The sequence below is a fragment of the Leptonotus elevatus genome, chromosome 6 (genome assembly GCF_054856555.1).
Source record: "Leptonotus elevatus isolate MCC_2025b chromosome 6, RoL_Lele_1.0, whole genome shotgun sequence".
Lineage (NCBI taxonomy): Eukaryota > Metazoa > Chordata > Actinopteri > Syngnathiformes > Syngnathidae > Leptonotus > Leptonotus elevatus.
This window is the reverse complement of record NC_141244.1, coordinates 4,251,653-4,272,227: the sequence shown is the minus strand read 5'-3', so window position 1 is coordinate 4,272,227 and position 20,575 is coordinate 4,251,653. Positions and strand designations below refer to the sequence as shown.

General features: G+C 39.2%; 1 protein-coding gene across 1 annotated transcript; it reads left to right on the top strand.

The window, feature by feature from the left end:
• The first annotated feature begins 381 nt into the window (after positions 1 to 381).
• On the top strand, positions 382 to 14,248 carry LOC147171838 (basic helix-loop-helix transcription factor scleraxis-like). Its single transcript, XM_086078873.1, has 3 exons — positions 382 to 1,173; positions 1,297 to 1,513; positions 13,746 to 14,248. The coding sequence occupies exons 1-3, from the start codon at positions 785 to 787 to the stop codon at positions 13,782 to 13,784; spliced, it is 645 nt and encodes a 214-aa protein (XP_085934999.1). The 5' UTR covers positions 382 to 784; the 3' UTR covers positions 13,785 to 14,248.
• Positions 14,249 to 20,575: the final 6,327 nt, after the last annotated feature.

Genomic DNA, 20,575 nt, shown 5'->3' with positions numbered 1-20,575 from the left:
ACTGAATTAGTCTTCCTTCACTGTTTGCTTTGTCCAGAAGGGACACATCACTGTTGTATCGCAGACATTTTTTTTTTTTATCAAAGTAGTCTATCCACTCATTGACAGAAATGAGTGTCAGTGGGCACCAAAGTCGCAGAGCAAACGAGAGCAATGCAGCTTGTGTTAAAGGGTGGAATCCCCCCGAAAGCTTCTGGTGTACAGCCAAAACAAACTCCTGCCTATGGTTTGCCTCTTGCCTCCGGTCTCTCTGGCCTACTTCTAGACAGCAGCGGAGGGACCCGCGCCTCTTGGAAGGAGGAGCAGGGGAGTCTTTAGGCCCTCCCACTGGCTATAAACCCTGAGGCAGACGGAAACACTCAGACAGCAGGCACACGTGGAGCACAGCGGCAAAGAGAAAGACCGAGAGAGAGAGAAACAAACTGCTGCCACAGGCGGTGAGTCATTTTTTTTAGTTGGGACTGAAGCAACCAAATTGAGGCAAATCCACAACGCACGAGTGTGCGCCATTAAAACTAAGCTTTCTTCCAGAGGATTTAAGTCATTGACCTCGTGATTGTTGGGATGTGAAGATTAGAAGAGGATCCTGGAAGCTGCAGCCACCTGTTGCACTGCAGTTTTAGCATCACTTAGCAGACACGCCGCTGCTACAAGGGACAAGTTAAAAAACAAAATCATTTAGCCTATTACTCACCTGGTTAACCACTTCTAGCCAGTTAGGTATCTACTGAGTCATTTATTGAAACATACCTGTCAAAAAGAGGCTCCAGGGATTGACTTAAAGATGACCTTCGCAATGCTACGCACGGCATCTCCCGCAGGCCGCTTCTTGTACGGCGATATCGCTCTCCTGTCCGAAGATGATGATGAGAATGGCAGCTCAGGCTCAGGCTCAGAGGAGCGCTCCACCAATTCTGCGGCCTTCCGCCTGTCATCCTCGTCCTCCTCGGCCTTTCACATCAAGATGAGCAGGAAGAGAAAGCTGTGCATGGGAGGAGCAGGCGCGGCAGCCGTCGAGGCTGTTCTAGAGAGGCTGGGAGCCCCGGGCTCATCTCCCCCTGTTGAAATCCGTCAGAGGTCAGCGGCCAATGCTCGCGAGCGGGATCGAACTAATTCCGTCAACACCGCATTCACGGCGCTACGCACGCTTATTCCAACTGAGCCTGCAGACAGGTACACAAACCAAACTCCTCTGGTTAACAACATTGACAAAATCCCCAAATATACGTTGATTTTATTACAACATCATGATTTGCTTCATCACTGTGATAAATGTCACTTTGATTCAATTGCTAGGAAACTGTCAAAGATCGAGACTCTTCGTTTGGCCAGCAGCTACATCAGTCATCTGGGGAACGTTTTGCTCCTGGGCGAGGGGCTTCATGACGGACAACCCTGCCACGCTCCATCGCCGCCGTTCTTCCACGTCAACTCCTCCCCCAATCGAGGATCTGACCAGTCAGGCCAGCCCAAGCACATCTGCACGTTCTGCCTCAGCAACCAAAGAAAAATGGTGAGCAGGAAAATAACTAAATATAGCATCAATAAGTGCTGAAACTGTCATTGTCCTGTTCTATAAATACAGTGCAAAATGCCCAAAATTCCCAAATAACAGTACAGTGCACTTGAAATGATGTAAAAATTAGCAAATTAATAAAATTAACAAAAGTTGAGCATATGGTCACAACAGTTAATGGTTTCAGGTCATTTAGGTGTTTAAAGCTGATGTGAGATCAGTGACGCAGTCTATAAACCCGAGTGGCCCCAAGGGACATTAAAAGCTGAAATTCTTTCAAGTCTGCTTTTGGGGTGTATAATTGTACTCTTGAGAATGACGTTTTAACCAGGCAGGTGGCTTGAAAGAGCATGGTGGTTTCTAGACCTATTGGACATACATTTGACAAAAGTGATTCATAGTTAAATAATATATCAGATAAGCAGAAAATCTCGCAGATACATAGTTTAACAAAGGGCATATCAGTGAATATATGTTATGTGTGTGTTGGGGACCCAACTGCAAGGAAGAAGGGAATGTAAGTGATGCAAGTTTCCACTCAAAAAACAATTTAATTTAAAAACAAAAAAAAGGCAAACATGGTACTTAAATACTGAATAAACAAAAGTCCAAAATAACAGGGTACACAAGTAACTAAATACTAGGAAAAAGAAGAAGATGTGGCATGACTTCCATTTAAACAGCAGATAAACAGCATAACTTGAACAGGACAATGAACCGACAAGGATTGAAAGAAAGCAGGAAATTACAAATAAATAAACTGACAAGACAACAAGAGACACCTGGGCACGATACACGTGGCTGAGAGAGCTGATTGGATGACATAAGGGACCAGGTTGACGAGCACAGTTGGCCACAATAAACGGACACCAGGAAAACAGGACAACTAAATTCTAACTCAAATTAAATCAACAAAACACAGATCATGAAACTTTTTTTTGTGTGAACGTTTTAGTCATGACTGACGTGAGATCATGAAGAATGTGACTGGCAAGGACTTATCTGTACAAAAGAGATGCAATATTTTCCATATTTAACACATACTTTCTCATACAGGCTATATATAGTTTAACATTTTAAACTCAAATTCAGACACAACATGAAGTAGATGATAAGATCGAGAACGTCAGTGTCAGCAATGGGCTACGGTGAAAAGTGACCTGAAAATATTTCAATTGAATAATATACACCTCCAGTAGCGAAAGTGATGTAGAGGTGATGTCCACGCAACTTTGCCTCTCTAATCTGGACATTGCCCATTTAGCAGGATTTATGAGGAAGGAGTTGACGTTTGGCAGACTCCCCCCTTGGCCCAGCAGTGTGTGAAAGCCAATACTCTCCTCACTGTCTAAACCCAGAGACCCTTTTGCTGAGGGATAACCTGAATCTCAGCAGTGTGTTTCCCCCTCCTCCGCACCTACAAGAGTTTACGCCATAGAGGAGAGCACTAGACTTCCTATAAATAATCTAGGAATAATTAGAACATTTAACCTTGAGGCAACTGAAAAGTCTTGTGAGACTAAATTGTCAAAACGATTACTGCTAAAACAACAACAACAAAAACACAGAAAAAAAAAAAAAAAAAAAAAAGACTGAAAACTGTACCAGTCGTTGGCGATGGCTATTTTTTTTTTTACCGTACCCGGATAAAATAATGTGACTAACTCTTCCTATGGCCTTCTATTGTACTTTGCTTTATTTTGTTAAACCGTTTTTTTTCCCCCTGATATTTGAGTTGTCAGGTTTCAAAGCACCATCCACTCAACCCAAAACAATTTTTGATGCCAATTTTGACTTAAGAATCGCATTGCATTAATTGATCTACAACCTTCCACTGTCTCTTTCACGCTTTCTCTTTATTGGCACGTGCCCACCGCTCACCCACGTCTCCATTTCACTTCTTTCCTCAAGCCCGTTCCCCGAGCCTCTCTCACTCCCTCACCCCCGCGTCGCCATATCGATCAGCCGCTTGGAGGTCAGCGCTGTCAGTAGGAGCTGTGTAATACTATCTGCTGCTGTCAACTCACTACTGCTGATGCATGATGGAGCTGGAAATGCATGCTGGGTAGAAAACTGTTTTCAAACTTCTGTGTCTCCAGGGCGTCAGCCTCAGCCACATTTTTCTGTTTCCTATTAGCCTTTTGTATGCCGGACATGCATTTTGTGTGTTCATGCAGGGCACTGTAGTGGTGCCAGCTATTATTACACTCAAGTATAGGAATACTTAAAAATACGAGACAGTTAAGGATTAACATTAGATATTTTTTGCATAGTTGCCTTGCCTCCACTACCACTGTACGGATGTCAGTGTAATTTGTACCTCCGACAGGCATATAGAACGAGGATTGTCATTTGTTGGTAAATTAGTTAATTAGCATGATTACACTACATAACAAATTATCACTAAACTTTACAGCTGGGTTTTACATATAGCCATAAACAATGTACAGATTGGTACAGATTGAGGAATTTATTTATTTACTTTCGCATTTAGTCTGAGAGCAGTGACCCGCGAGACCCAGCAGCAGTAGCTGCAGTATAAATAAATAAATAAATAAACAATACAAGCTCAGTACCACCACCTAGCGACTTTGAGTCAAACAGTATCATCTTATGATTTTCAAATCAAAGAAGTCAGAAAGTTGAAAACCGTTTGGACTTTAAGAAGGTCTGTGCTTTGAGTGCATGTGCAAATCAACGGTGCAGTGCCGTGTGTGACAGTAGCGTAATGTGTTCATATGTTATATGATGTATAGTTTTTATAGGTAATGTGGTGTAAAATGTGAAATGTTGGCCATTTTAGATTCACCATTTCCTCTAAATTTCCTCTTTACTGTTCTCAAAACTAAAAAACAAAACAGTTAAACATCAATAGAATCATTAGGGCCCTTTAAAGATGTGATGCAGTAAATCCAAGCTATTATTCTTCTTATTCTTCTTATTATTATTATTGCAGACATTTTTCATATACACTCACTAGACACCTACAGTGCACAACTGGTCCAATATATGTTTCTATAATTTGGCAGATTCAAAGAGAGTGAGAGTTTTGCTTTCAGGAAACTATTCATAAAAAAAAATTGTTTAATAACTAAAAATACATTTCCTATTATTTTTTTTTGCAATGGTGCAAATCTGCATTCGCATTAGTTGCATTAGTAGCTCTGAAATTATTTCATCTTACTTGGCTACATTAAAAGTGCAAAAAAAAATAGAAGCACTTCCAGTCATATTACAGTGCATCAATCCAACAATGCAATGTGTTGTTGATCAATTATATATTTTTGTGTCTCTAATAATGGGGTTAAAGTTATTAAAGTGATACTCATTACCTACCCTGTAATTACATTTCCCAAAACAAATACAAAATCCCCTTTATCACATTCATCCATATTTGATGCTCCATTAAGATAGTCAGTTAAAATGACTCTTTAAGTAAAGAAGTACACATATGAATAGTAATGTGGTCACAAACTACAACATTGAAGGTTGATGCATGTAATTTCTGACACTAATGACTCTTTAGCTGACAACAATTCCCTGCGGTTTTGGTCCCAGCATTATTTCACGCTCTCCTGTATAATGCAGTACAGCAAATGAACATGGATGAACCTTATAATTGCATCTTAACCCATGTCTCGGCAATGAAAATATTGGAAGCCGCATAGCTTCCAAAATGGACTTCTGCTATTTGTCGAAGAGTGAAAGGAGGAAGCGGGCTCCACGGCAAAGTCGGAGCGGGTGATAACAGGGGAAACGATTGGGAAGGCAAAATTAAACTTGGTGTCCTGACTGAGTACACTCTTTGTCAGTTTACGTGGTTGTTGAGTTTTTAGTGTTTGTTGTGATACTTGCAAAAAAGGTACCAGTAATGTTCCTTGTCTGGCAGTAAAACTCATTTTCAAGTCCCCATACATACATCCTCAGTTTTATTATTATTATTATTATTATTTATTTATCTATTTATTTATTTTTTAAATTATTATTATTATTTAAAAAAAAATCATTATGAGTGGATAATTGCTTTTATAAACGGAAATTCTTCATGTGTGCCAACTTCCCTTCCAAGCAGTTAATCATTGTCACTAAAGCTAAGGCATGCTTGGTTTTTGTTTTTCCCTATTATTAACGTTTAAGTTATTTAAAAACTTCTTCTATAGCAGTAAAGAAAGGCTACAATACTGCATTTCTATTTTTTTTTTTAGGGAAATTCATTTAAAATCCCCCAAAATTGCAGGCCTGCTGTAGGTCACTGTATTCCACATTAGCGACTAAGTTGAATTCATCATTCTCATACAAGATATATATTTTTTTAAAGTTGAGCAACATTTGTTTTACCTATTGCCTGTACATTTGGGCCACTTCTTCTGACCCAAAGCATGAAGAGTAAAATTTCAAGTCACTGAGACAATCAGTCAATCTGCCATTCAGGCATTTTCCCCTTACAATGTTATCCTTATTTCCATACCATTAATCAAAATTCAGTCATAAACATAATTTAAGAAACTTCTGTATATGTTCAGAAATAGAAGTGACAAAAATCCAACTCCTTCAATACGTTTGGCAGCCTTGTATTTTATGATATTTGACATTTAGTCAGAAGGATGTTGTTACTGATAATGGTAAAAAAGTGATGTACACTGTTCCTGATTTGTTAAAAAAAAAATTATTACATGTGGCCTCCAACAAAAGTCTCCATCTGATGTGTGTGGTTGAGCAAAATGACAGCACAGCTGGAAAGTGACTTTTTGGGGGTTTGTGCATCAGGCCTATCGTTTTGGGGAATGAGGGTGACTATTGTCCATGACAGTTAATGTATATGCGTGTGTATTAGGTGACACCGCCACTGAAATTTAGTAGGTAACTTGCTTGTATGGCACACACACACACACACACACACACACACACACACACACACACACACACACACACACACACACACACACACACACACACACACACACACACACACACACACACACACACACACACACACACACACACACACACACACACACACACACTTGCTCTCTGAGTCTGGAAGTCATTGTCGGTGCAGAGCAGAGCAACAAATGAGCTAATTGTTCTGAAAATGATTTACCCTGCGCTGAGGCCCGTACAGTCAGTGTTTAATTCAGCTGCTGCTATTAGAAACACATTGACGTTAAGCTTTGATGGTGACGTTAAAGAAGCCTGGAAAGTGCTCTGTTAAAAAAAAAATAATACTCCCTCCCCGCTCACACTCACACCCTTGCATACACACACATGCAGGCCTAACCACGCAGCCATTGGGCACACTGTGCAGCACGCAACAGACTTGATCAAAACCATGTCATTCCAAGTCTCCTCGGTTTTTCTTTTCCAGAGCCAGAAAGCAGTTCATTGCTGCTCTCGAGACATCCAAAAACCCCTATATGATTGCTCAGTTAAGGAGGCCTGCATCGCGACAGCCCTTTCAACACGTCCTAACTAATGGCGTGCAGGAAGTTGTGGAAACAGACATGGAGAGGGAGAGAAAACAAGGGAGAGAAATAGCCACAGACTCAGTGGGATAATCAGCCTGCCATTTGTCCTACAGTTTGGACAGTTTTTTTGTGTGTGCTCAAACTCCACTTTGCTTCTTTATGGAGGCCAAATGGAGCATGCGTCGATGAGAGCCTAACTGCATGGATAGCACTTTTAGGAGCATACTAATGACTGTGGTTTTTACAGTCATTTGGTTATTAGTCTGTTTTGGGTGGAAAAAAGTATGACATCACTTGTGTGCATGAAAGTAGACATTTCACGGTCATAGATGAAAACTAAATTACCCTCATTTGCTGATACTGCTGCCGTTGCCACTTTGTCTCTAATTTTAGCTGATGCTAATGAGGTGCATCAAAGGTGGCTAATATAGGAGGGGCAATTTTCACATATATTCTTGCCCATGACTGCCGCGTGTGTGTGTGTGTGTGTGTTCGCCTTGATCAGCGTGTGTGACTCGATGTCGTCATGCGTGGACCTGTCTGTATGTTCTCAGCACAGATGGAAGCAGTTAAAGCCCAATTTAACAGCAACAGATGAAGCTGGGTCATATAACTAACAAAATCTATTAGTAAAACTATCGTTTTGCTGTCATTCGGTCTCAAGGGGGAAACGGTTGTCCACGCATAACCTCCAAACAAAACTACATGCAGCTAGGGAAAAAAAGTTAATTATTTTAATCTAAACATAAAAACTTTTCTGCAGGTTGATGTTCATTGACGGGGGAAGGGAGTGTGCATGGCGACTGGCAACATGCAACAGAGGCAGGGGCCGTATGGCCACCCTATCCCAAATACAAAAACTCTGTTTCATTTCAAGACAATGAAATTTAGACACGGTATATTGCTAAGCTTTCCAACATCTGGAAAATGTATACTTAATCTTAGTCTATATGCTTCCATTTGGAAGAAAAATGTATGTTAAAATTATCATTCTCATTGATATGTGACGAGAATGAATTTCTCCAAATTGCACTCAACAAATTCCAATTGGATTCGTAACTTCATAAGACGTATTTCCGGGAAAAAATATGTATTTTCCGGGAAATAAATAAAATTCGAGCTAAATAGTAAATGGAGAAGACTTATACACCGCTTTATCTACACCATATATTTCAAACCCCGGTCCTCCAGGGCTGCAGTCCTGTATTTTAGAGGTTTCCCTCCTCCAACACACCTGATTCAAAAGATCAGCAATATCTGCAGAAACATAACAATCCTAATCATTTGATTCATCTGTGTTAGAGGATGGTAACCTCTAAAACATGCAGGACTGCAGCCCTCAAGGACCTGAGTTTGAGACCTAGGATGTACACCTACCGTGTCCAAAGTACAACATTGAATTATTTCAAAATGTGTTATTATAATCAGCAGAAGCATTTCTTCCGTATTGTTCTAACTACGAAATAGTTATTCTTTTCAGATCAAATGGCTTACCTTAAGTAGAATTTCGCGCTGCATTGTGCCAAACCGTTGAATCTGGTTCGGTTATTGTTGCACCCTTTGGTGTAGCAAACATCATGAATGCTGTATGGGTCAGTTTGCATGCTACTTACGTACACTGTGGAGACTAAATATAGAATAGATAGAGCAAGCCGTGTGTTTGGCTCCCAAAAAGTTCATACTGTAATAACTGCGATTTTGACACGGATTAGTTTGTTAAAACATCAGACATGCAGCTATTATACAAGCAACAAGTGATATTTTATAATCGTTCAACACGGCAGCCCTTCCGAGGTTATCTATGTATTGATATCAACACCGACGGCCATTTGCCTGGAATCTGCGTGCTTTGCTTCCTTTTTGTAAATGATCACTTACCATTTCAAAATGTCTTGCACAGCTTGGCAACTTGTTGCGCTGCTGGTGTTTGAACTAACAACTGGGGAGAAAAAAGTCCCAGGATCCACACGTACATTTGTGTCCAAGTCCACAAATTATGGTTGAATTTGGAGTTGCCACGCCTATTCCAACGAATGAACAAATTACCATCCACTCCTGCACAGCGCTAGTATCACAAATTTAATTCCAAAATCCACATTCGAAAGCAAAACCAAACAGCAATAGCTTGGCTTGGCATGCACTGAGCTCTAAATTCTATACTAGTATCGGTGAATGTCATTGGAGCATTTAATTTATTAGTACTCATCGATATCGATGGCAGACTTTCAATGCTGTATCGGAGCCCCTACTATATATATATATATTTTTTTTAAACATCTACTAATGATAGTGATAGTGACAGCGGCTGACAGACACAGCTCATCTTAATTTGTGAATAATTATAAAAACTATATTAAAGTGTGGGGTTGTACATGTGGTGGATTAAGCAACCGAACACTAACCCAGTGATTTTCAAAAGCCATAAAGATGCTTATTTTCAAACCACAGTGAGTGTGAAGTGCATGTCTAATGTATCAAAGCCACATAATGGCAGAGTGAGGTCTAGTTAATGTGTTACTTCACTTGCAACGTCTACTTTATTGCACTATTTAAATGTGAGCCTTTAATCTAATCTGCTGTCAAACTGATGCATTTTTTGGGATGTAATTACAGTGTGTATGAGACACTCCAAGTGCTAATTTATCTACTACATACTATAGCTCACTCCCCGAACTGAAGGAATATGAGCAGTTTTTATTTCATGCTTGAATACCAATCTCCATATATGATTTACAGAGAATGCAACCCAATGAAACTATATTTTCCAGCCAGCTATTCCTCTCTTTTTTTCTGCCAGGAGCTAAATTAGATGTTTGCATTTCACGGGATGGATTAACACAGGGAACTAGACCGAGAGCGTGGAAAATCTGCACCTGGATTGAATTTCACAGGAAAAAAACATTCAAATTAAATTGTGTATTTGATAAGTAAATGTTTACTGTCTTCACATTAAAGTTAACACAAAGTTCTTTCACCTTGATAAATCAAGAATACTCACACAATATGCTAAGATCATCACATCGTATCTAAAGTAAACGTCATCAGGTAATCATATTAGTATCGGACAAATGGCTCCGATGGGACGCTTGTGTGCGTGTTTGGTGAGCAAGAGATGGATGTCATGCGACTGTGCCGGAATCAGTCTTTAGGAGATTGTTTTGACTACCCAGTCAGCCTTAAAGTCCCCCTCGACCCCCCTCCCCCTGTTTTGACTGAACTAGTCACACCCCAGCTAGACTTCCCTCCACCCCCACCCGCAGCTGTGGCACTGTCGCTCAGCACCCAGAGCGGCACGAGTGCAAGTGATGGCGGTCACAAGTAAATTCCTAATTATACAAATTGGAGGACCGTATGATTTGTATGTCGACTTTCCACAGTCTGATGATGACTACCTATAATGTTGTCATTTTGGTTGATGGTGAAGTAATTGAATCCTTTATCAGGCTAGCTACTTTTTGGGTATATATATATATATATATATATATATATATATATGGTAAATTTACTTTTTTTAATATAGCGCTTTAACTACACCATATGTTGCCCAAAGCGCTTTACAATTGAAACCTCACATTCACACTTTTAGTGTAAACACTAAAACTAAAATTCAAAAAGCAATTTCATTAAATAAAATAAAAACGAAAATGTTTTTTTTTATTTTTACAAAAACTAATTAAAACCAACTATAATTATAGAAAAAAATTCCTTATTTTTAGCCTTTGGTAATTAATTTAATGCATGAGCCTTTGGGCTTGATTTTAAATGTGATTTATTTCAATATTTACCGGAATAAGGACGTTTGAAAAATTATCACACAGAAGTGACATCATCTAGCAGCAGCCAATAGAAAAGCATCTTCAGATGACATCACTCCTAGGCGAAAATTTTGCGTGCTTGACTTTGGCTCCAACGGCTTGGCTCACCTACTTTTTTATTTAACTCAGCCAAAATGCAACGCTAGGTAAGAAATGTGTTACTTTTTTCATTTTATCAGGGTGTTTGTTAAATATTGCACACAAGTAATACATAAAAAAAAAAAGAAAACTAATATTCAAACTAAACTAAAACTACATATTGTTTTAAATAACTAAAACTAATAAAAACTAAAAGAACCACCCTGAAACCTAACTAAATTTAAAAAACAATATTTTAAACGAAATAAAAACTAACTAAAAGGAAAATTCCAAAACTATAATAACACACACTCATACACCAGTGGTCGGCTGCTGCCATGCAAGGTGCTGCCAGGTCTACTGGGAGAAATTGAAGTTTAGTGTCTTGCTCAAGGACATTTCGACATGGTCACGAGGGGTGAGGATCGAACCCACAACCTCACAGATGGGCGATGACCACTCTACCACTGAGCCATGCCGCCACATATATATGACTATGATTATTGAAGGGTGATCCAGTATTTATTTATTTCTACCATGTAAATGTAATATGATATGATGGATATAACGTAATATGTTGTTTTGTCTGTTGTCTTTTGATACAGCATAAAAAATTAAATGTTAAGTATTTTTTTCTGCTTTTTTAAGTTCACTCCTTTAAAATTCAAGATTAGTGTGATTAATTAAATAAAGGAACATTAAACCATGGCCATAGTGTTACCTAAATAATACGCAATACTAGTTTGATGACAAAAACAACATTTATGATATTTTAACAATGAACCGATTGCTTACAATTTTGTTCAAACAAGTTGAGTGAGTGATTCTGCTCCATATATGACATAATATATAAGTTCACATTGATTCAACAAATACCTTGACCAATAATGAGGATTTAAAATAGCATAACATAAGAAAAACACCGGCACCGAATTATTCTCAAATTGTACCAACTGTCTTAAAATATTACTTAACAAAATACAATTGTATTTTTCAGCTGTGTGGTTTAGGCAACAATATTACTATGGTTTAATGTTCCTTTAGTCCATTAATCACTGTAATATTATTAAATCCTCTCATGGTTCACTTGGCAAATGTTTCATTGTGTAACCATAACCGCAGTCCTCCATTTTGGACAATAATGCTGTCTTTGCTGGTGATCAATGTAAAACAAAAGCAGCTTCTGTGGTTAGGATTGTTCTCGTCCCAAAGGCTGAACTAATCACATTCTCTTTCTACAATTTGTGTCAGAATTATGTAAACAAAGCAGCAATAACATAATGCAAGCCACATAATGACTTTCTCTGTTCATCTGCCTGAATGAACGATTGTTTATTTCAACTCACTTTAGTGAGTGTGAGGACAGATTCCTGCCCTAATCCAATAATCTCAGCCCCTCATTTTGGCCTGATATCTATCACGTTGTTGATGTGGGCCAAGCAGATTTTTTTTTTCTCCAAAAACCTACACCTTTTGCACAGTCTGGAAGGAAATGTGGAACAGGTGTTGGGGCTGATGAGTGGGATTTAAGCTTGGTCCACACGGGAGTCAGGAGAGGACAGACAAAGGGGGCGACTTCCAAGAAGAAAGAGCGCTTCACCTGGAGAGAGGATAGTCCTAACCCTGCTACTACTTTGTCAGTGCATTTAGAGCCTAATTAAATGAAGTTTCTCTGGATTTTATTTCTCTTGTCTATGAAAGGCTGCATATCTTTTGTCAGCTGTGACTTAATCTATGAAACATCAGCCCTGAAAAAACAATAAACGAAGCGGGGATGATGTGTTGCGTATCACTCAGTAGTCCGTTTGCTGAAATCCCTCGGGCGTTACTTGAAAGTTTAATAGTAGCCGAGAAGTGAGGGGGAGGGAAAAAGTGATGTTATTTTCCTGGCCAGATAGAGAAGCAGTCCAGCAGCCAGGAAATCAAGAGTGCGCTGCTCTGATACCACAGATAAATACTCTCCTGTCAAATGCCAGCTCATGATGTCAGATGGAAATCACATTCAATTAAAAGTCACAAGTCTCTGCTACTCATTTGAAGAGATAATTCTGCGGTAAAAACGACCACTTTACAGTGTGAGGTCAACTTTCTATCATATCACATAAACTCACAACACTTTCACCGGAGGAGGATTTGGCACTACATTTGGGTACTAAAAAGTTACGTCAAACATAGATGATAAAAAACAGAGATAAGATCACGTTTGAATTTAAAAATTATGCTTTTTCACTATTTCACAACAAACAACCAGCGTTGTACAGTTTGTGTTGGTTTATTTGTGAATATTATTATTTGTTATCCTTCGGCAACCATAATTTGTGCACATATATAGGAATGCTAAAATGAGCAGATTTTTGTGTTTGTGACATCACACATCACTCTTTCCATTGACATAATACAAACAATAGCCTGCAAAGTTGAAAAATGACCATGGTCCCAACCTTTTAGCTGGCTACCGCCGTGACCTACAGGGGCTCTTAAATGGATACAGGAGGGAGAAAGGAAGCAACTGAGGCCCCTGTTTGCGACACTGAAAACGTGATTTATATATTTCTTTCTGCACATTACTTTAATTAATAATTTTAGATTAACGATTTCAGATTAACATTAATTTGACAGTAAAAATAGACATGTTTAAATATGTGTGTGTGTGTGTGTTCTTTGACACAAACAGACATAGCATTCCTGTTGTTAATTCAAATAGGAAATTGATCATTTTAAAATACTTGTTACCTTGAATTTTAAATATTTAAACAAAACAAAAAAGATACTGTATTCATGGTAATAAAAAGTCGGTATTTGATTCCACTTTGTTTTCATCGTGTATTTGGTTTGGGTACACAATGATCTGAAAGTCATTTTCTCTTGCAGAACAAAGACAGAGACAGAAAGACGGCCATCCGAAGTTAACAGCCGAATGGAGAAAAGTTCGACGCTCTCAGTGATTTATTGATTTTGAATACAGTAACTTGAGGACTCATCAGACGTGCCACATTTCTGAGATATTTCTTCAAGTACTACAAGCACTTCTCATCAGACTTTCTACACAAACTTTACAAAATGTGTCTTTGTATAACTTTTTCTCCAGAGCTCTTAAGGAACTTTTTGAGTGTGGAAAAACAGCATTTCAAGACTCTCTTTGACGTCCCTATAAAAGCATGAAGACCCTTTAATTGTGGGACTTTATTACTGTATTCGCAGAGTGTAAAGAGCCCTTGGCACCCGATCACAAAAACACCCAAACCTATGAAAGACAAATTTGTATTCATCAAGAGCTGTGTAAACTGTAATATAAATGTATATTTATGTGACATAGCATTTTATATGAAACTATGTTATTTAACGGGCATATCAATTTCTTGAAAAATAATTAAGAGTCGCTTGCACAAAATATTTTGTCACATGTTTATGCCATTATATGGTGGTTACATGCTGGAACTCTTGTTGTGGTTTTCTTATTTCTGAGAATATATTTTTGTGTTGTGCTGGGTTGGTCAATAAATTGTTTTGTATCCAGAGAGTAAATTTAATTTATATGTTGGTGGTATACGTCCGATTCCATTCATCACATCCCATTGTAAATCTATGGAACCATTTATATTATATCGGAAACTAGTAACCATTTATATAAAATAAAAATAGAAAAAGAAAGAAAGAAAGTATGGCGCAATAGTCTGGCCTTTTTAACGTCTACAGATGTCCACCTAAATTCGACTTTTATTTTCTGGTTCCTTTCCTTATACCTTATCCCAAACGTGCTGCCCCCGCCCCATCTCACTCTTCTTTCCTCCCGTTTTCCCTTTTCTGCTCTTTGGGGGCAGCAAGATCAGAGCTGAGGGAGACAGGAGGATACAGGATGAGACGGATAAGAGGAGCGCAGAGGAATGTGAAAAGGGGGGAAAGCGGGGATGGATGAGGTGGAATTGAATCTGCAGGTATAGCTTCTTGGACATCTGCCTGTGTCCCTTTGCTGTCCTCTTCTTTACCTCTCCACATGCTCTTTCTCTATCCGCCTCCTCTTTGGCTCTTCCTTCCTTTTCCCTGGAGAGCCACTGGCCTAGTGGTGATGACTTTCCAGGGTGTGTAGGATCACAACACTTGTTACCTTGTTTTCTTTCTTTCTTTCTCTATCTATCTATCTATCTATCTATCTATCTATCTATCTATCTATCTATCTATCTATCTATCTATCTATCTATCTATCTATCTATCTATCTATCTATCTATCTATCTATCTATCTATCTATCTGTCTGTCTGTCTGTCTGTCTGTCTGTCTGTCTGTCTGTCTGTCTGTCTGTCTGTCTGTCTGTCTGTCTGTCTGTCTGTCTATCTATCTATCTATCTATCTATCTATCTATCTATCTATCTGTATTTGTACACAATGGGCTGTATTTTCATAGACGGTGCAGAAAGCCTCGCTGCGCTGCGCCTGTTTTCGGATTGGCAGACCATTCTGCGCCAAGGTGGGCATTCCTGAGTAGCGAGGGTTGACATGTGTCAGGCGCATTTCCATATGTGACAATTTGGTGGTAGAAAGTCATCTAAACCAGTGGTTCTCAATTTAACCCAGAAGTAGGTAGGTCATGCACAGCTAGTAAAAAAGTTGGATGCATTGGTATTTAGTACCCCGCCCTTCCAAAGCCCCCCCACCCCCAAGCTCATATATAGGCCTATTGTTGCCAGAATGCATTATGTGGCGCAGTTAATGAAGTTATTCACTAAGGACGTTAATCGTTGTCATATGTGTTTATGTTAGCATTAATTGAATTTGTGTCGTATTTAACACGTTACATCGGTCTAAGATTTTATTTAAGAAAATAAATTTTTAACAAACCGTAAGATCTTGCGGTTATAAGTCATTCTCGCAGAAGAACTCATTCACTCCCAGCCATTTTCACTGAAGCAACCCTTTTGCTCCTGGCTGTTTTACTGGATTTTGACAGATTTTGCAAGGTCCACAGAATATTGTGTTCTATTGCTATAAAAACATGGAACCTACCAAAAGAAAGATTAGACTCTCTCCTTTCATCTGTTTCAGTTTTGCAGCAATAAGCATTAGAATATAACTAAGTTTCATCATCATTCACAAATATGTTCAAAACACTGGGGAAAAGAGCTTGTTGAAACATGGTTGATCTCGTATACGCTGCTACCACCTGCTGGCCGTTTTTATAATAACTACCGTTGCTTCAAGCGTACTCTTCAGTTCAGTGGATGCATCAAAGCCTTCTGTATGCTCTAGCATAAAAAAACCATAAGATAAGAAAAAATAGAACGTATTTATACGTTTTTTTGGAGCAAATGAGTTAAACACCTTTGCGGGCCTGATCCGACCCGCTGTGTTTGACACCCATGGTCTAAGGTATATGCCCAGTAGTAGTCGCAGTAGGTAGACGTCATGTCTAACCCAATTTTGGTGAATTTGATTGATGTTCACGGATTCTAAGCTCTGTGGACTTGTGCGTGGATATTATCGTATTTGATTGTTAAATATGACAACAGGGGGCATTAAACCGTCGGAATCATTGTAGAAGTCAATTATTTAAGTGCATTGTTCTTATTATAATCGGTAGAATTTTTAAATCATCTCACTGGCTGGCACGCATTCAGGCGGAGTGTGTGTCGGAGGGGCACGAATGATCAGTGGTAGAGATACGGACATGAGGTCTGCGGACATAATCACCAGCTGCTATCACCAACTAATTCTGCATTTAATGAAGGTACCTGCTTATGTTGAGCACAATGACATCGCTCCTGTCATGCGTGGATCGCCGCTTCTTTTTCTGCACAGAAATAGCTACATGTGAGCGCACCACATTAAATCGAATAAGAGGAGCCACTTTGGTTGACAGCAAATTACGTCATTGTCTGTGTTCCTGCGCTGGACATACACCAGTCACAAAAATAGAGCCCTATGTATTGTTCTAATCTGTATTAATGGTAAAATAATATTTGTGACAAGCAAATAACATTATTAAGGCTAAAAATAATATTTTTTAAATATGTATTCAATCATATGATGAAGCACAAAAAAATTAAGTTGGTTTAAAAACACATTCAGTACTTCCAAGTAGTTGGTGGAAATTCATCAAATTCTAATTGCAAAATGATGTTATAATGGCAATTGCAAAGTTAAGTTAAGATACCTGAAAAATCCACTTATGTACAGTAACAAAGTTGTTTGTACTTAGTTACTTTGCACCCGTGGCACTACTACTATATTACTATGAAATCAGACTGAATATACACTAGGGCTGGAAAAAAACTTGGCTCCTACGTTAAGTTTTGTCTTAGCATTCCAATGGACTTGACACATGTCTTATTTTTCCTTCTTCCTGAGCTCAGAAAGGCATAGCAGCAAGCAACATATCATGCAATGTCTCCACTATTGCAGGTTGATCAAAGTACTCCTCTATTCAGCTACAATAACAAACTAGAGTATATATGGCTTCAGGTGAGCAGCCTCAGTCAAATCATCCCAATTTTTTTTTTATAGATTTTCTGCTCGTTTTACAATAAAATCCATCTTGACCTTGCATAAAATCCTGGAACGACAATCTCGAGTGGAACAAAGCTCCTATATGAGCTACAACTCACAAAGCAAAGGAACATATACTGCATGTCAACACTTACCCCGCCTGTCCATCTGTCTACCAGCTTTGTGACTAAATAATAAATGAATAAAAATAAGATATCAACATAAAGTAAATATTTTTACATCCGTGTGTACGCTCCTATTGGGGTGGACGAGAAGATAGCCTCCCTTTGCCATGGTGGGTGAGTCCTGAATAGCACCCATTTTGAATTCCTTGGCGGTTGTGCTGGAGAACGCTCCAGTTGAGTACATGGTACTGTGATGTAATGTGGATGATGACCGTGTGACCTGAAAGATCTGAACCCCAGTGGTGTATTAAAAAAAAAAAAATGATATATATATATATATTGGTCTTCTTGGCACAAATTGTCCATAACAAATAAGCACAAAGGTTTCTATAGGTGCACTTAGGCAGTGTTGACATTGACTCAGGACAATGTGAATCATGTGGATAATACTTCAAAGATTCCACCGGCACTGACTCTGATTGACTCGAAGGAACTCTAAGATGGCCGCTCCTATCTCCAGGGTTAAGGTCACGAGTTGGTTAAAAAGCTCCTGAATGGCAAGACCGCTACCCTGGTTCAATGTGCACCCACTCTCTAGCAAGTTTTGATGGATGTGATGTGAAGACTATGGATATTGTAGGGCTCTCTTGGTACACATTGGGGACAGTACCTTTGGATTGGCAAGGTAGTGGTCCCCCGTGACAAAAATCAATGTTTTAAATGCATTTAACGTGACATCGGCGTATCACAGCTCTAAGATCCAACATTTAACAGTCCAGTTTTTGGGGAAGTCTCTTCTGTAAGTGAAAATTACTTCCAGTGCCCAAATTCCTTTTGTTCGAATGTCAGTTTTTCCTGTGAAAATTAAAAACAATAGAAAACTCTCGCTGCAACACGTGTTGTACGTACCTTCAAGTTTTTAGTTCACGTTTTACATGTGGCCAATGTGGCTACAACAACAAAAAAACATGACTTAGGTGATTATTTTAAGAAGGTGTCAATATTAAGTTGAAATATAAAATTTTGGTGTGCGTTTTTTCAAAAATAAATTCTTACTTAATAGTAAAGAAATATAGGCTAGGTAGTAAGCTCTATCGCACATGCTGTTATTGTGCAAAATCTTTTTTGGAGCGAAGATTTTGGAATGAAGCCCAGCCAGAGCCCACTTATTCCCCATACTTAGGTTCGCCCACCTACTGCCCAAGTGGGGCCCAAGTGTACATGTTTGCTGGGTCTGCGCTGCAGGATGACCAGACTTTCCCTTACAAATAGGGTGACAAACTTGGTGATCCAACATATGCTCACAGTACACCTGCTTTATTGAGTGGAGCCTGATGAGATGGCTCAATAAAAAGTAAACAAACAACAACAACAAAAGTCCACCCAATAAAACAACAAAACTAAGAGGTTGGTTGTTGTTGTTTTTTTGGTGGAAAATGCACTAAAACACACACATGCTGACAAGAAGGAATAGAAGGTCGATTTATTACGTGTGTACAATCTCACAAACGTCACAAAACCACAATTTAATGGTGATAAAGGGAGAACATGGAAGTGTTTCATTTGGGAGAAAAGTGAAAGTGACTTAGAGAAAAAATGCAACAAGGAATCCAAGCAAAAGTTGGAGGAACGTAGCCAAACGATTAACTAAGGATAGTTGCAGAAACCTCTTGGGAAAGTCAACAAAAAATGCAGTTAAAGCATATTATGCTTGAAATTCCTTCTTAACCCACGTGCCAGCGCTGGCTTTCTCTTCCCAAAGTGAAACACAGAGAAACCAAAAACTTATAATAAGTCATAATTTCAACGTAAGAGGTCCCTATTATTTCATAGGACCAAACAACACTGGTTGTCTTTTATAAAGCTGCAATATGTCATATGTGGACCTTCAAATAACAGTTCCGTTATTTTGATAGCGGCTGGGAATGGAAATTTTATTAACTCTGATGAGCAACAAGTGGCCACAACATGACCAGCGGAGAATCTGAGCAATTCTGTTGCTGTGGCTTTACTGTTTCACTTGATCGTATTTTGGGGTACAAATCGGTCAAGGAATGTTCATGTGCGAACAAACATGAAGAAGCTCATGTTTGTCTCAGCTTGTAGCAATATGTTGCATTGCTCACAATCAGCCTCATCCACAATTAGAGCGTAAGGACAAATTTGTGCTTAAATGGTGCGTCATCAGCATGTTCTTAATTGCATTTGTTTGAACAATTTTAGACCCTTCTCAGACCATATGTACACACATATAATTAAGGATCAGCTTTTAAACAAACAAGCAAACAAACACGCATCTTTGACCCAAGATGCATGACATTGAAATAACATTAACTATTAACAATGATAATAAATTAAACCCGGAACTTGGTAATAAGTTTACCATCATTCTGTTTATGTATGCCGGAGATGGCTGAGTTTCTTATATATCCAGGGGTGCATGCAACAATTTTGGTGTGGCTCTCATATAAGCACAAGTGGTTGTTGTTTGGTGCTCATTTCCCCCCTGGATGTACTTTAAGCACACCTGGCCAAACTAGGCCTTTGGTCCACTTTCTCTGGCCGGCCACTCGCAGCCTTCATGAAGTCAAAGTAAATAGTAAAGGTTGTATTTAAATGTGCAAATGAACAACAGCAACAACTTGGGCTCTATTTTTGTTGACTGGCGGCACGCGCTCCACGTAAAAACAGGCGCGTCTCAATTTTCGTGGCGGAGCAACACGGTTCTTCCACCCCGTCTGGTAATTTGGTAATAGAAAGTCGACTGTGCTCAGCCTTGGGGTTGGTGGGGGTTTACAATTGTCGTAGGTGCAAGGTGGTTTCAAATTGCCCACATCACATCACCTGCAAGGAGGGATCTTAAGTTTATCTGCCGATGTCCTGTACGGACCCCGGCTTGTCTGTTTCTGTCTCCACAATGTCAAGCCCGACGTACTTGGGTGTACTTCGAGTCTTCTTCCCTCTGTAAATCAGGGAGGCCGTTATGAGTGGCAGAGAAAATGTTTTGTTCCGTTCTACAAAGGCGCACTACTGCGCAAACGGCTGTTACGCCCAATTCCACTGGCGCAGTCTATGAAAATACCAAAACAAAGAAAAG